General features: G+C 38.4%; 1 protein-coding gene across 2 annotated transcripts in view; it reads right to left on the bottom strand.

Annotated features, from left to right (window-relative positions):
* Window positions 1-13412, bottom strand: part of NAA35 (N(alpha)-acetyltransferase 35, NatC auxiliary subunit) — a 123350-nt gene that overhangs the window by 12383 nt on the left and 97555 nt on the right. For both annotated transcript variants that reach the window (XM_006877729.1, XM_006877730.1), the window contains exons 14-17: window positions 10630-10736; window positions 3313-3379; window positions 1640-1738; window positions 933-1111 (exon numbers count right to left, since the gene is read on the bottom strand). In XM_006877729.1, coding sequence (XP_006877791.1) covers window positions 933-1111; window positions 1640-1738; window positions 3313-3379; window positions 10630-10736 — 452 coding nt within the window. The remainder of the gene's footprint in view (window positions 1-932; window positions 1112-1639; window positions 1739-3312; window positions 3380-10629; window positions 10737-13412) is intronic.

Consider the following 13412-nt stretch of genomic DNA (forward strand, 5'->3'; position numbering starts at 1 on the left):
ACGGCACTAATAACAACACACATTAGGGATCATATTCAGGAACAATAACAAAATTATCTTGTGAAAATGTAGGAATCCAATTTGTACTTTTGAGACCAAAAAGTAGTTCAAAGTGAGTAACAAAGTAGATCACAAGGTTGCTTATCAATAGAACGAAAATTTCTTTCCTTAAAAACAATCTTTTTAAGAATGTCAATCTGTAATGGAGTGTACACATCTGACCATCATTCATTTCCTGAGGAAAGATCCCAATTCTCTATGAAAATTATTGAACTCAACAGTAAAAGCTCCCAATGAGGTGCCTCATATCATAGAGCAAAGAATCTGAGAATGTTCATCTACAAAATGCTTGACAGAAACAAGACTACTAGGACCCCTGGTGACCCCAGGTGTGCAGAGGAGAACTGTTCCACAGGGGTGTTTTTGAACTTCCAGAAACAGACCACAAGGACTTTTTTGTGCAGCACCACTGGGTGGGTTTGAACCACCAACCTTTAAGTTGTTTTTGCTGTAGTTAAGTATCATCAAGTCTGTTCTGACTCAAAGCAACCCTGTATAGGGTTTTGAGGAGTGGCAGGTGGGTTTGAACCGCTGACTTTGTGGTTCAAACCAACCTTACAGTCCAATGCTTATCCTACAGCACCACACCAGGTCGTTCAGTACACTCAGTCTCTACAGAACTGACTTCCCATTCCAAGTTATACATCCAGGTAAGTACATCCCACAACTAGTACCTCGTGCTACGGAAGTCGGGGCAGAGTGGGTGACAATCCATCTATTCAAGGTGATCTAACACTAATTTTCAATATTTTTTCAGTTATCTTGCAACTAAAATGTAGACACACTACATGAGATAGTACCCTACCATTAGTCTATCTTGCAGAGCATATCTACCAACCCACTGACAACTTTACCACAAATCGTTCTCTTACCAATATATGTAGTAGTACTCGTGCATGCTGTAGAGTTCCAATTCAAAGCCACTCAGAAGATACTGTATCATAATTCGAAGGTTATGGTAAAGTACCCAGGTACCTAAACACGCCAAATGCTGCCTTTGGGGTTCTTGTTTCAACAGCATAGTGTGAAGTGCTGCATCAACCTTCTCTGCCTATCAGTATAAAATGTGGTTAACATTGGCTTTTTTTTAAAGATAATGAGGACTTATAAAAAATAAACAGCTATGCGTTACACCTGAACAGAAAAGGTAAATCACCACCTAAGAATTCATACTTTGGTTATTAAGTTCATGTTTAAGTTCCTCATCTCCCAGTGGTTATCAACATTTACATAAACACTCCTTAAACTAAAAACATACCCATTTTATAGAGGACAAAATGTATTTATATTATCAATGAATTGCTGCTGCTCACAATTTTCTTTAAAATTAATATAATTTTGTTACTTGCACTTGTTATGAAACCCGTAATTCTACACATACAACACAATTTATCCTGATTATTGAAGAAATAATTTACGATTTATTGTTTGGGTTCTTTTTGTAAACGCTGGTATATGAAGCTGTTCAGATAAGTTTAACAGACTGAAAAATTAAATCAAGGTATGTTCCAAAGATTCTTAAAAAATCTGGTCAAGGATTTGTTTAATTTTGGAAGAGAGGGAACTTGTTGGCTCTTACCTCATCCTGTAAGGTAGCAAATTCCTCAAGAATATGACCGAGCTTATCTCTCTGCCGAGCCCGGTTATGTCCGTGGATCTGAATAAGACTACAGAATGGCTGCAATACACACATAATTTGTTAACTGTTAACAGGAAATTCCCTGATACTAAAGATTCTTCACATTTTATGCTATCAAAATCTGGCTTAAGGGGAAAAGCACTGTGCATAAAAAATCATTCCTATGAATATTTTTTTACACAGGCATTTATTTTTAAGAACTTCAATACTAGAATTATTCAATAGCTACAAGGAAGTGGTTATTTGTGAAACCTGATATGGCAAAAGTATTTTCTGTATATTTTTAGATCTATCACTGTAATTTTTAAAGGAGAACCTCATTTCTGCATATTCCACACCCTAAGCCAGTGTTCAAGGAAAACATTTCTGTGCTGCTTTAAATACTGAGAATACTTAGTCAATGTAAGTTTGAGTAATGACCAATACCTATAAACCCTGACTCTCTCTTCCTACTCTATCTATGCATTATTCTCATTAAAAAAATCCCTCATGCTTCACTGACCAGCCATCAGGTCTGGGTAGCAGGAGGCTTGGATCTCAGAAGAATACAAGGGTCTTTAAGCGTGTTTTATATTTGCATACTTTGACAGGTATTATCCAGTTTGCTCAATAGTCACTCAAAGAGAAATATACAGGACATAATGTATTTCACTTTTTAAAGATGGAGACAATTACAGAAGAGCATACAATGATTGATCTGCCTCATAATAAAATGTTAGTGATAAAATAAAATCTGACATTCTATTGGTTCTACTTTCACCATATCATACTGCCTTCCTATGTAAGAAGGGATTTCAAAAAGCTTGTGGAAAAATGGAATTAAAAGATTGAAAATTTTCCACAAACTTTTTGAAGTCCCCTTGTATATATATTTAGTAACTGAAGTCAGGTCTAAAGAGCTACCCTGGCAGAGTTCTCCATAAATAATTCAATAGAAATACTTATAATTAACTTAATCTAGGGTTCACAATTTGTCCTATTTAAGACTTAAAAAGTCTGTGATCTCATCTGAATTAACAATTTTTAAAGTGCCCTAGAATCAAGTTCTAACTCATAGCAAACCTGTATAGGGTTTCTAAGGTTTTAAATCTTTGCAGGAGCAGAAAGCCTCATCTTTCTCCCGCAGAGCGTCTGGTGGGCTCAAACTGCTGGCCTTGTGGTTTGCAGTCCCATGCTAATCATACAGAGCCACCACGCTCCCAACTTTACTATAGTCCTGTTCAGGAAGGTAAGTGGATAGGAAGGTTACATAAAATATTGATTGTTCGTAAGTTAAAAAAACACAAGAAATAAATTTTCATGGTTATTTATATAAAACCCTGATGAAACAGTAGTTGTTTTTGAAGTTGGGGTCATAACTTATCCTGCTTCTGCAGTCCCTTGGGGTTGTAGTGAGAGGTCATCAAAAGCTGCCTCTATCCTTAACAACCTGCCAGGAAGACTACATGTTATAGAGCCATCACTGAAGTGTAAACAGTAAGAGAAAACAGAAATTGTTTATTCATTCAGTGAATAAATATGAGATATTAAATAACACAAATTAATGACACAAAAGAACATAATCTGACAATGTTTCAAGTGCCCATGAGAGTAATCTAAGTTTATGCTCTTACCCGAACACAGTGAGTAACAAAGGAGTCAATACAGTCCTTAGCCTGGTGATTATTATATAGGCAGCACCTGTAAGATGACAGTCACTTCATTAAAAACAAGCTGTTTGGCTTGAACAACAGCAGCAGTGATTACTATAGGTACCAAGAGATGAGGAAAGTGGCAATCAGGAAATGGAATAAATAGAAAATGGAACCAAATCCACTACTAGGTCGAAGACTGCTAGCATCGTTCTGAGAAATATCCCACTATTACAGGGCTGGTCATACAATAAGAGTATGGCCTTTCCAATGCTTTCAGTTCTATATTTGGATAATTAGAGTTGGCTCCAATAAAGTCAAGTTAAGGAGAAAAAGAAAATCTCAGAAGTCTCACTTTTTCATGGCCTTGTATGCCATGATATTTCTTAAAACTGATATCCTTGTGGATTATGTTCATAATAGCAACTACAAAGAAAACACTGGACAGAATGCTAACTTTTACAAGCTGTATCCACATTTCCAAAGGGCTATAAATGGATGACCTGCACCTCCCTCTAGCATCTCATCTTCTAGCCTCACAAGGTGGAGCCTACTGCATGTATCTATCTACTGTCTAGTCTCTCCCGCCAGCATGCTAGCTTCTTGTAAGTAGGTCTTTTAGCCTCCTTTCCCCTAAAATCCAGAAAGATACCTGGCAATAATAGATTCTCAATAATAATTTATTAAATGACTGAATTGATGAAAACTTAGAAATAAAAAAATGTTGCTTAAAATGATGGTGACAAAGGTCTGTCATAGGTTAAATATTTCTATATATGGGAAATACTTAATCACTAAAAAATTTAAATGTGTTAGGAAAGGTGAAGAGAAAAGAAAGTAAAGCCAAATAACAGACTGTAACTAAGTCCTGAGTAGCAAGTGCTTATGGGGGTGGGGAGGTTCAGGGTTGTTGCAAGGAGTGTTGCTGCAAGGAGGGCTTAAGGGGTTTCTAAAGCTTATTTGGTGTGGTGGAGTCCTGGTGTGGGGCTGTGGCCTAATATGCTAGACTGCAAAGTCGGTTTGAACCACAAGGCAAGGTTGGCGGTTCAAGCTCATCAGTCGCTCCTTGGAAACCCTATACAGGCTCACTGTAAGTCAGAACTGACTTGGCGGCACATAACGACAACAAAGTCTATCTGACTGGGTATGGGGAACAGAGGGGAAATGGAGCCAATTGGTGGTGGGAAATGGACAGTAACTTGTTTCCATAAAGTTGTGAAACAATGTGTAGGTGTAAATCTCTGGGATGGCAGCATAACCACTTGGATAAAGGAAAGATGTCAAAAAATTTCCAAATTAACAGGGGGAAAAAAAAAAGAATAAAAACAATCAAACCAGAAAAATGAAAAAAGGTTGGGGGAACTAAAGAACAAACAAAAAACTAGTTGCTAAATTAAGGAGAAGAAAATGAAAATTAAATATATTAAACTTATTATACTAAATGTGAACAGGATGAATTTAAAACAAAACCCAACTCCCCAGAGATAAAGGCAAAGATGAGGACATGGAGAGATAGAGCAGCTGAGGACTCTAGACTCATGGAAAGAGAAAGGCTGTGTGCTGGCAGCCAGGAGGCAGGCTTGCAGAATGTGTCCTTGGATTGTTTAAATGATTATATATCCCTGAGTGTTTTTGTGCATAATCAAAACAAAACAAAACAAAACAGAGGGAATAGAAGTAAATACTGTTGAATAGTGATGCCTGGAGGTGATTGTAATCATTGCAATGATACAAAATAAGATAGAATGAGTACAAAACTGATGTTCTCCCATGTAAATTATCACTCAATGCACAATAAAAGCTTAAAAACAACAAAAAGCCCCAACTCCCTCAAGACTGTGGATCTTAAACACCCTTCCAGACTGGAACTGAACTCACTCCAGCGGTCAACTTTCAGCCAAGTAACAGGCACACCTGTAAAGTGTCTAGTAACACCAGGGAGGAATGTATGCCTCACTGTGATCAACCAGAGGAGGCCAAGGAGGCTGCATTTGCCCAACATCAAAGCTCAAATGACAGGAAGCAGCCAGAGAGGAGGACAGGGAACCCAGGAAGTGAGGAGTGCTGTTCCAATGAGGGGACTGCAATCAATTGGTACGAAACAAAATACGTATAAATAGTTAAATGGAAAACTAATTAGCTCTGTAAATTTAGATGCAAACCACAATTTGAGTAAAAATGTATATAATAAATAAGCATAAAAATCAAAACCCAGTAAAACACAATATAAAAAAGATGAACATTAAAGCAGAGTGATAAAAGATGGACTTAAAATAAAGGATTGGAAGTCAAATAATAGGAAAAGAAGAATTGGGAATATTAGCATGGAACAAGGTGGTCTTAAGGTTGAAAGCATAAACCTGGCCACATGGGAAAATGCATGATAAAACGCACAAATGAGGAGGTCAGAACACTTTAAAACTGTATGTGCCAAAGCAGCAGCTACATGTCTAAAGCAAAAACGATATGATGTCGTCAGTTCCAACTCACAGTGACACTATGCAAACAGAACGAAGCACTGACCAGTCCTAATATATTTCAGCCCGTTGTGGCTGCTACTGTATCAATCTATCTGCTTGGGGGTCTTCCTCTCTCTCACTGAACTTCCACTTTACCAAGTCACTGGTCCCTCCTGAACAACAGGTCCAAGGAATGAGAGGTGAAGTTTTGCCACCCTTGCTTCCAAGAGAGATTGGCTGGTTCTTCTGACAGTCTGTGGTACTTTCAATACTCTTCTCCACTGTAGCTTGTTGTTAAGTAATGTGGCGCTGTATCTGACTCACAGAGGTACTGCATACGATTTCCAAGGAGCAGTGTCACAATGACATAACACAAAGGCATCAATGCCTTTCTGTTCTTCCTTAGTCACGGTCCAGCTCTCACATAAATATGAGGGGATTGAGAATAGCATGGCTTGGGTCTTGCGTACCTTAGTTCTCAAACTGATAGTTTTGCTCTTGAACACTTTACAGAGATCCTTTGCAGAATATTTGCCTAATGCAATACAACGTTTGATTTCTTAATCATGCTGCTTCTATGAACACTGACTGAGGATCCAACCAGCATGCAGTCTTTGACAACTTCAATCTTTTCTCCCTTTATCATGATGTTGTTTATTGGCCCAGTTGTCAGGATTTTTCCTTTATACTGAGGTACACTCCATACTGAAGGCTGTAGTCTTTGATCTTCATCAAGTACTTCAAGTCCTCTTCGCTTCCAGCAAGCAAGGTTATGTCATCTGCATAGCGCAGATTGTAAATCTGCAATCCTGGTGCCACCTTCTTCTTCATACACTTCTTATTTGCTCAGCATACAGACTGAATAAGTATGGTGAAAGGATACAATCCTGGAGCATATCTTTCCAGATTTTAAACCATTCAGTATCCTCTTTGTTCTCTTCGAACAACTGTACAGGTTCTTCATGAACACGAAGTATTCTGGTATACCTTTTTCTTTGCAATATTATCCATAGTTTACTATGGTCCACACACTCAAATGCTTTCGTATAATCAATAAAACAAAAGTAAACATCTTTCTGGTAGTCTCTGTTTTCATTCAAGATCCAGCTAATGTCAAAAATGATACCCTTTGTTCCACGTCCTCTTCTGAATCTGTACTTCCACCATAGATAAGCTGTGAATTGATTTTTCTTCTTCAGTTCTTTCAGCCTGAGAAATGCTGAGAGTGTTCTTCCTTTTTGATTTTCTAACTTCAGGTCTTTGCACATTTCATTACAGTACTTTACTGTCTTCTGGAGCTGCCCTTTGAAATTTTCTGTTCAGCTCCTTAACTTTCTCATTTCTTCAAGGTTCTCTATTCTAGAGTCAGTCTGAGTCTCTTCTGACATTCATTATTATGTTTTCGTCTTTTTACTGACCTTTTGCATTCTTCATGGATGACATTATTGATGTCATCCTACAACTTTTCGGGCTGTCAGTTGTTAGTGTCTAATGCATCAAATGTCAAGAAAACAAAAATCCTCACCACTGGACCAATAAACAACGTTCTTATCAATGGAGAAAGGATTGAAGTTGTCAAGGACTTCATTCTTCTTGGATCAACTATCAACACTCGCGGAAGTAGCAGTCAAGAGATCAGACGACGTATTGCACTGGGCAAATCTGCTGCACAGGAACTTTTTAAAGTATTGAAGAGCAGAGATGTCAGCTTGAGGACTAGGGTGCGCCTGACCCAGGCCATTGTGTTTTCAATAGCCTCATATGGATGCGAAAGCTGGACAGTGAATAAAGAGGATCGTAGAAGAATTGATGCCTTTGAGTTGTGGTGTTGGAGGAGAATACTGAGGGTGCCATGGACTGCCAAAAGAACCAATAGATCTGTTTTGGAAGAAGTGCAGCCAGAGTGCTCCTTGGAGGCCAGGATGGCTAAGCTTCGTCTCTCCTACTTTGGACATGTAGTCCGGAGGAAACAATCGTTGGAGAAGGATGTCATGCTGGGTAGGGTGGAGGGTCAGAGAAAAAGAGGAAGACCTCCAACGAGATGGATCGGCCAGGTGGCATCATTGATGGACTCGGGGGTGGCAGCGGTGGTGAGGTTGGCCCAGGATCGAACATTGTTTCGTTCTGCTGTGCATGGAGTCGCTATGAGTCGGTTCCGACTCGATGGCACCTGACAACAACAACAACAATGCATCAAATCTGGTCTTGAGATTGTTTCTAAATTCAGATGGAACATGGTGGTGGTGGTGTTGCTGCGTGCCACTAAGTCTGTCCCGACTCACAGCAAAAGTACTATTATTCATAACAGTACTAGAAGTGATATAACAAATCACAAAGACAAAATAATAAGAAACAAAATATAATTCCCTAAAAACAAGAATGTATTTATAAAAAGAATATACAGAATCAACACAAAGAAATAACTGAAGAACATTGTAGTATGTACTTTGATTGGAATATTTAATATACACAAATGTTACCTCTTGAACAGCTAATATATAATTTTACTTAATTCTTATTAGAATTCCAACCGTTTGTAGAGCTGCATAAAATCATCTGAAAGTTTATACACAAGAATGACCACCAGCGAAAATCCGAAAAAGAGACAGTATAAAAAGACAAGTCTTAACAGACATTGAAACGTCAGAGAAAATCCCAATAATAGTAATAAAAATTCTGTCACCACAACAGAAACAAATCCTAATACATATGGAAGCTTAGTCAAGTAAAGATGGTACTCTAATCCAGCAAAATAAATACATAAAAATTGATGGCTGATAGCATTAATAGTGATCATCCAGTTATTTCATCTAGAATGAAAACAAAATTGATTATCCTTATAGTTAGCACTTATAGGGAGATTCCTAAAGGATTAAATGTGCAAAATAAAATGACAGTAGCCTTTAGAAGATTACTTAACCCACTGGAGAAATGGAAAAAGAATAGTAACTACTGCTGGCTAGGATCCAGAACTTCTCCTCAGAAACATCACTCCTTAGGGCAAATTCACAAAATGAAATCTTTGTCAATCATTTGAAAGAACTAGTTTGGTAAGGTGGAGGGTCAGAGAAAAAGAGGAAGACCCTCAACGAGATGGATTGGCCAAGTGGCAGCATCGATGGGCTCAAGCGTGGCAACAGTAGTGAGGTTAGCCCACGATCGGGCAGTTTTGTTCTGCTGTGCATAACGTCACTATGGGTCAATACCGACTGGATGGCACCTAACAACAAGAAGTTAGATTTACACCAGGTAATCTGGAACATAAAGCCATCATGTATCTTTGAGTGAATACAGATGATTTTAAAAATAAACAATTTTTTTAATGAAAAAAAAATTTTTTTTAACTCACAAAAAGAATGAAAAAGTCATGGTCAGAATAGCCCATCGTATGTGTGTGATTCCATTTTTACACAGCTTGGCTAAACTCTTTGGCACCAAGCATCACTGTATCTCACTCACAGTTTGCTCCCTATTTAAAAATACAAATCCAACTATGCCAACTACCTGTTAAAAGTTTTAGTAGTTGCTCACAGACAACAACAAAATGTTCTAACCCTATTGAAGCACTCGACTCTCCCAAGTCTTCTCCTGAACTATCTTACTTAGCACCCAACTCCCATTTGTCTGTTCATTCATTTGGTCAACTTCTTACTGAGTTCTCACTACATGCTGGACACTATTCCATCACCTGAGATCTATCAGTGAACAATGTGCCAGATTACCTGTCCAACTCTAATAGGGGGCAAAAGGAAATGGGAGACAGAAAAAAAATATGATGAAGTAAATCATACAGTATGTGAGAAGATAACTGTTAATGTTAAGAACGGTAATGCTGGGTTGGAGGTGGGGGGAGACAGCAATTCTTAAACGGGCAGCCAAGGTAGCTATAAATGAGAAGACATTGAACTAACTTAAAGGAGATGAGAAAGTTAGCCCTGGAGCTTTCTAGAAAAGTGTCTCCATTCCCTAGCCTCTGAAAAGGCCCTGAAATGAGAGAGCCTGTAGGCTCCAAGAATCCCAAATAGGTCAGAGTGGCTGAAGTTAAGGTCAGAGAGGAGACAGGACAGGGGTCTAGACCCTATCATATTGAGCCTCGTAGACCAGTAGAAGGACTTTGGCTTTTACTGTGGATGAAATGGGGAATGTATTTGACAGTTGTGTGGGCTAGCTCCTGACAAGGACATCCATAAGCCATAGCCCACACTGTCTGAGGAATGCTCTTCTAGGACTGAATCATTTACTTTCCAGGGAGCCAGGGGTCACTGCTTGATCATACACCGTTGCAAGGCTTCTTTTTTATCTCTCACTTGCCCACAACCCTGCTGGTATTTTCTGGGATCCCCTTCTAAATTACATTTAATAAATTCGTGCCTCAGGTTTGCTTCTAGAGACACAACCTAAGACAGAAAACTATGACAGTATTCTTACAATACATAATTCCATGTCTTCACACATACCTGCTTTGCTAAGAAACAATGACTCCTTTCTTTCCTCATCATCAGAAAAGCCCTGCTCATTTCTCACAAGGTCAACTCACTGCTAATTCATTCTGCATTCATCTGTTCCAGCCTCTTGTGCCAGTGTATTCCCACCAAAGGAAGAGTTTAAATATCAGTGATCTGCTTTTCTGATTTGACTCTAGATCCAGATCATTAACAACAGAGATGCTATCTGAGAAATACGTGGAAAAGATACCTAATTTTAACATGACTGAAACGTGTGTATGTGTGTCTTTAAACATGGAGATCTGTTTTGATACCTGGCGATAAAGGTGGAGTATGGATAGCAAGTTGGGCATTAGAAGAAACACACAGGTTACAGAATGTCTTTCAGTACTTACTTGGGAGAAAGCACCGGAGGACTGACAAAAGACCGGAGTGCATCTTTCACCATGTCTTGCATGAGATGGGTTCCAAAGACTTTTTTATTATCCACCAAGAAAGTGGTCTTAAAAACAAATATTATATATTAGCAATACTGTCACAATCTTGACATTACATTTAACTGCCATTACTGTGTCATGAGTGTAGTTTTTATAAATAGCACAGATTACAAAGGTGATTCAAATAATAAAAGTTGGTGTAAATTTTTTTTATAAATCATCGCCTTTACAATGGGTGCTACTTATTATTTAAGATTTACTCTGATGTAAGGGAATAAAAAATGCCCAGAAACACATTTGCCAAGTCAACAGTGTTGTTAAGTGCCGTCGAGTCAGTTCCAATTTATAGCGACCCTGTATAAAGTTTCTAAGAATAGTATTACTACTAGTAGTAACATTACTATTAGTGGTCATATTAAATTGAGTTGGCCAGTAAACTCTCATGTCTAAAGTCAAATGAGCTATTATAAAAGGGGTAAGTAAAAAACTCTTATGAAAAAAATCACAAATTATTAAACAAAAAATAGTTTCTCAGTATATCCACCATCTAGGTCTATACACTTATAAGAGTGATGTTTCCATCTCGTTAAGCTTTTCCTTGTTGGGGGTCTTCCTTTATTTCGCTGACCCTCCACTTTACCAAACATGATGTTCTTCTCAACTCAACAGTACCTACTAACAACAACCCTTCCCTGACGAATTCTGTGCATTTCAATTTACACCACATCAAAACAGCAGTTTGGGAAGCCTCAGGGGACTCAAATCATATTCCTTTTAAACATTCTTTGAGTCTGGAGAACACAAAGATGTCTGAAGAGACAAAGATTACGACTGCAGGGTGGATGGGTAATATTTCCCAATGAAATTTCTCTTATGGCAGCCCTTACTACCCTTGAAGAATGAGTAGCAGATGAACTGTCGTGATTGAAAAAAGTTGCGCTAAGCAACCTTCCTGGTCATTTTTCACAATGAAGTTTTCAAATTTTCTTAAAACTTCTTCCTAATGAATTTCCATGAGTATCCTGTGTCATTAGAGAAAATCTATCAAGATTAGATTTAAAGCTCAAAAAACAGTCGTCAAAACCTTCTGAACTGACCTGCCTTGAATTTAAATGGCCCAGAAAATCACCTCAAAGCCATTGTTTTGATTGAACCTTTTTGTTTTGAAGGCACCCTAACAAGACTAACAGGGAAAGCAGGGGCTCCATTGGATAAGCACTGGACTGCAAACAAGGTCAGCAGTTCGAGCCTATCAGCTGCTCAAAAAAGATGAGGCTTTCTGCTCCCACAAAGACTTAAAAGGCTTCAGGAAATGTATACAGGGCCATGATGAATCGAAACCAACTTGATGGCACTTAACTACTACACTAACACAAGTGTGTTACTGAGAGACCTTGTTTGAAGTCACCCACTGACTTCAGACATTTGACTGGAATAAACCTGTGCATTTATGAACTTGAACCCTTGTAGCACCTCTTCTGATTTATCCTCTTAAAAGACAGAGCCTCACAAACTATGAAATTATAAACTGGCTATATTATTGTTATGTGCCGTGGAGTCGGTTCCGATTCATAGTGACCCTGTACAGGGTTTCTGAGGCTGTAAATCTTTATGGGAGCAGAAAGCCTCATCTTTCTCCCGTGGAACAGCTGGTAGTTTTAAACTGCTGACTCCGAGGTTAGTAGCCCGATTCGTAACCACTACACTACCAGAGCTCCTTAAATTGGCTATGTAAGTTATCTTTCTAAAGAAAGCTTTGCAATACAAATTTTTTGAAGTGGAAAAAAGTATACCATAAGATAATTTGTATTTTATTTTCTTCCCTTAACTGCAGTGTAATACTTAAAAATTTAATACTATACCTTGCTTGAAGTCCTAACTCAAGTTTTCAAATTTACACAAAATATTTAATTTTATATTGTACAGTTTGACAATTTTAACAAATGCATAGACATGTAACCACCACCACAATCAAGAGACAGAATGAGCCCAAAATTATCCTCTCATATAATCCCTTTGTAGTCAAGTCCTCTCCCCACCCAGGCTCTAGAGGTTTGCTTTTCAGAGCCACAGTTTCCTATCCTTTCAGTAGCTAAAGAATATTTGGGTCATTTACAGTTAGGCAGAAATTGCTATAAACATTTACATACAGGTTTCTACGAGAATGTAAATTTCCATTTCTCTTAGGTAAAATGTATTTGAATTTTATCAAATATTTTTCTGTAAGCTATTAAATATTAGACTGTGGTGAATTATTTATTGATATTTAAATGTTGAACTAGCTTTGCATTCTTAGAGTAACTCCATTTGATAATGATGCGCTACCTTTTTCTATATATTGTTACTGTTGTTGTTTAGTACTGTGGAGTCAGTTCCAACTCATAATGACCCTGGATAGGGTCTCCCCGGTTGTATGTCTTTTCAGGTGTAGAAAGCCTCATCTTTCTCCCGGAATGGCTGGTGGGCTCCAACCGCCGACTTTGTGGTTTCCAATCCTTTGCTGAAGATTTCGGTGTCTGTGTTCATAAGGGATTGTTTTGTTGTTGTTGTTGTCAGGTGCTATCGAGTCGGAACTGACTCATAGCGACTCCATGCACAGCAAAACGAAACAATGTCCAATCCTGAGCCAACCTCACTACCGCTGCCACACTTGACGCCATCTATGATGCCACCTGGCTGATCCATCTCGTTGGGGGTCTTCCTCTTTTTCTCTGACCCTCCATCCTACCCTGCATGACATC

Source organism: Chrysochloris asiatica, unplaced genomic scaffold (assembly GCF_000296735.1).
Source record: "Chrysochloris asiatica unplaced genomic scaffold, ChrAsi1.0 scaffold00576, whole genome shotgun sequence".
In the NCBI taxonomy this organism is placed as follows: domain Eukaryota; kingdom Metazoa; phylum Chordata; class Mammalia; order Afrosoricida; family Chrysochloridae; genus Chrysochloris; species Chrysochloris asiatica.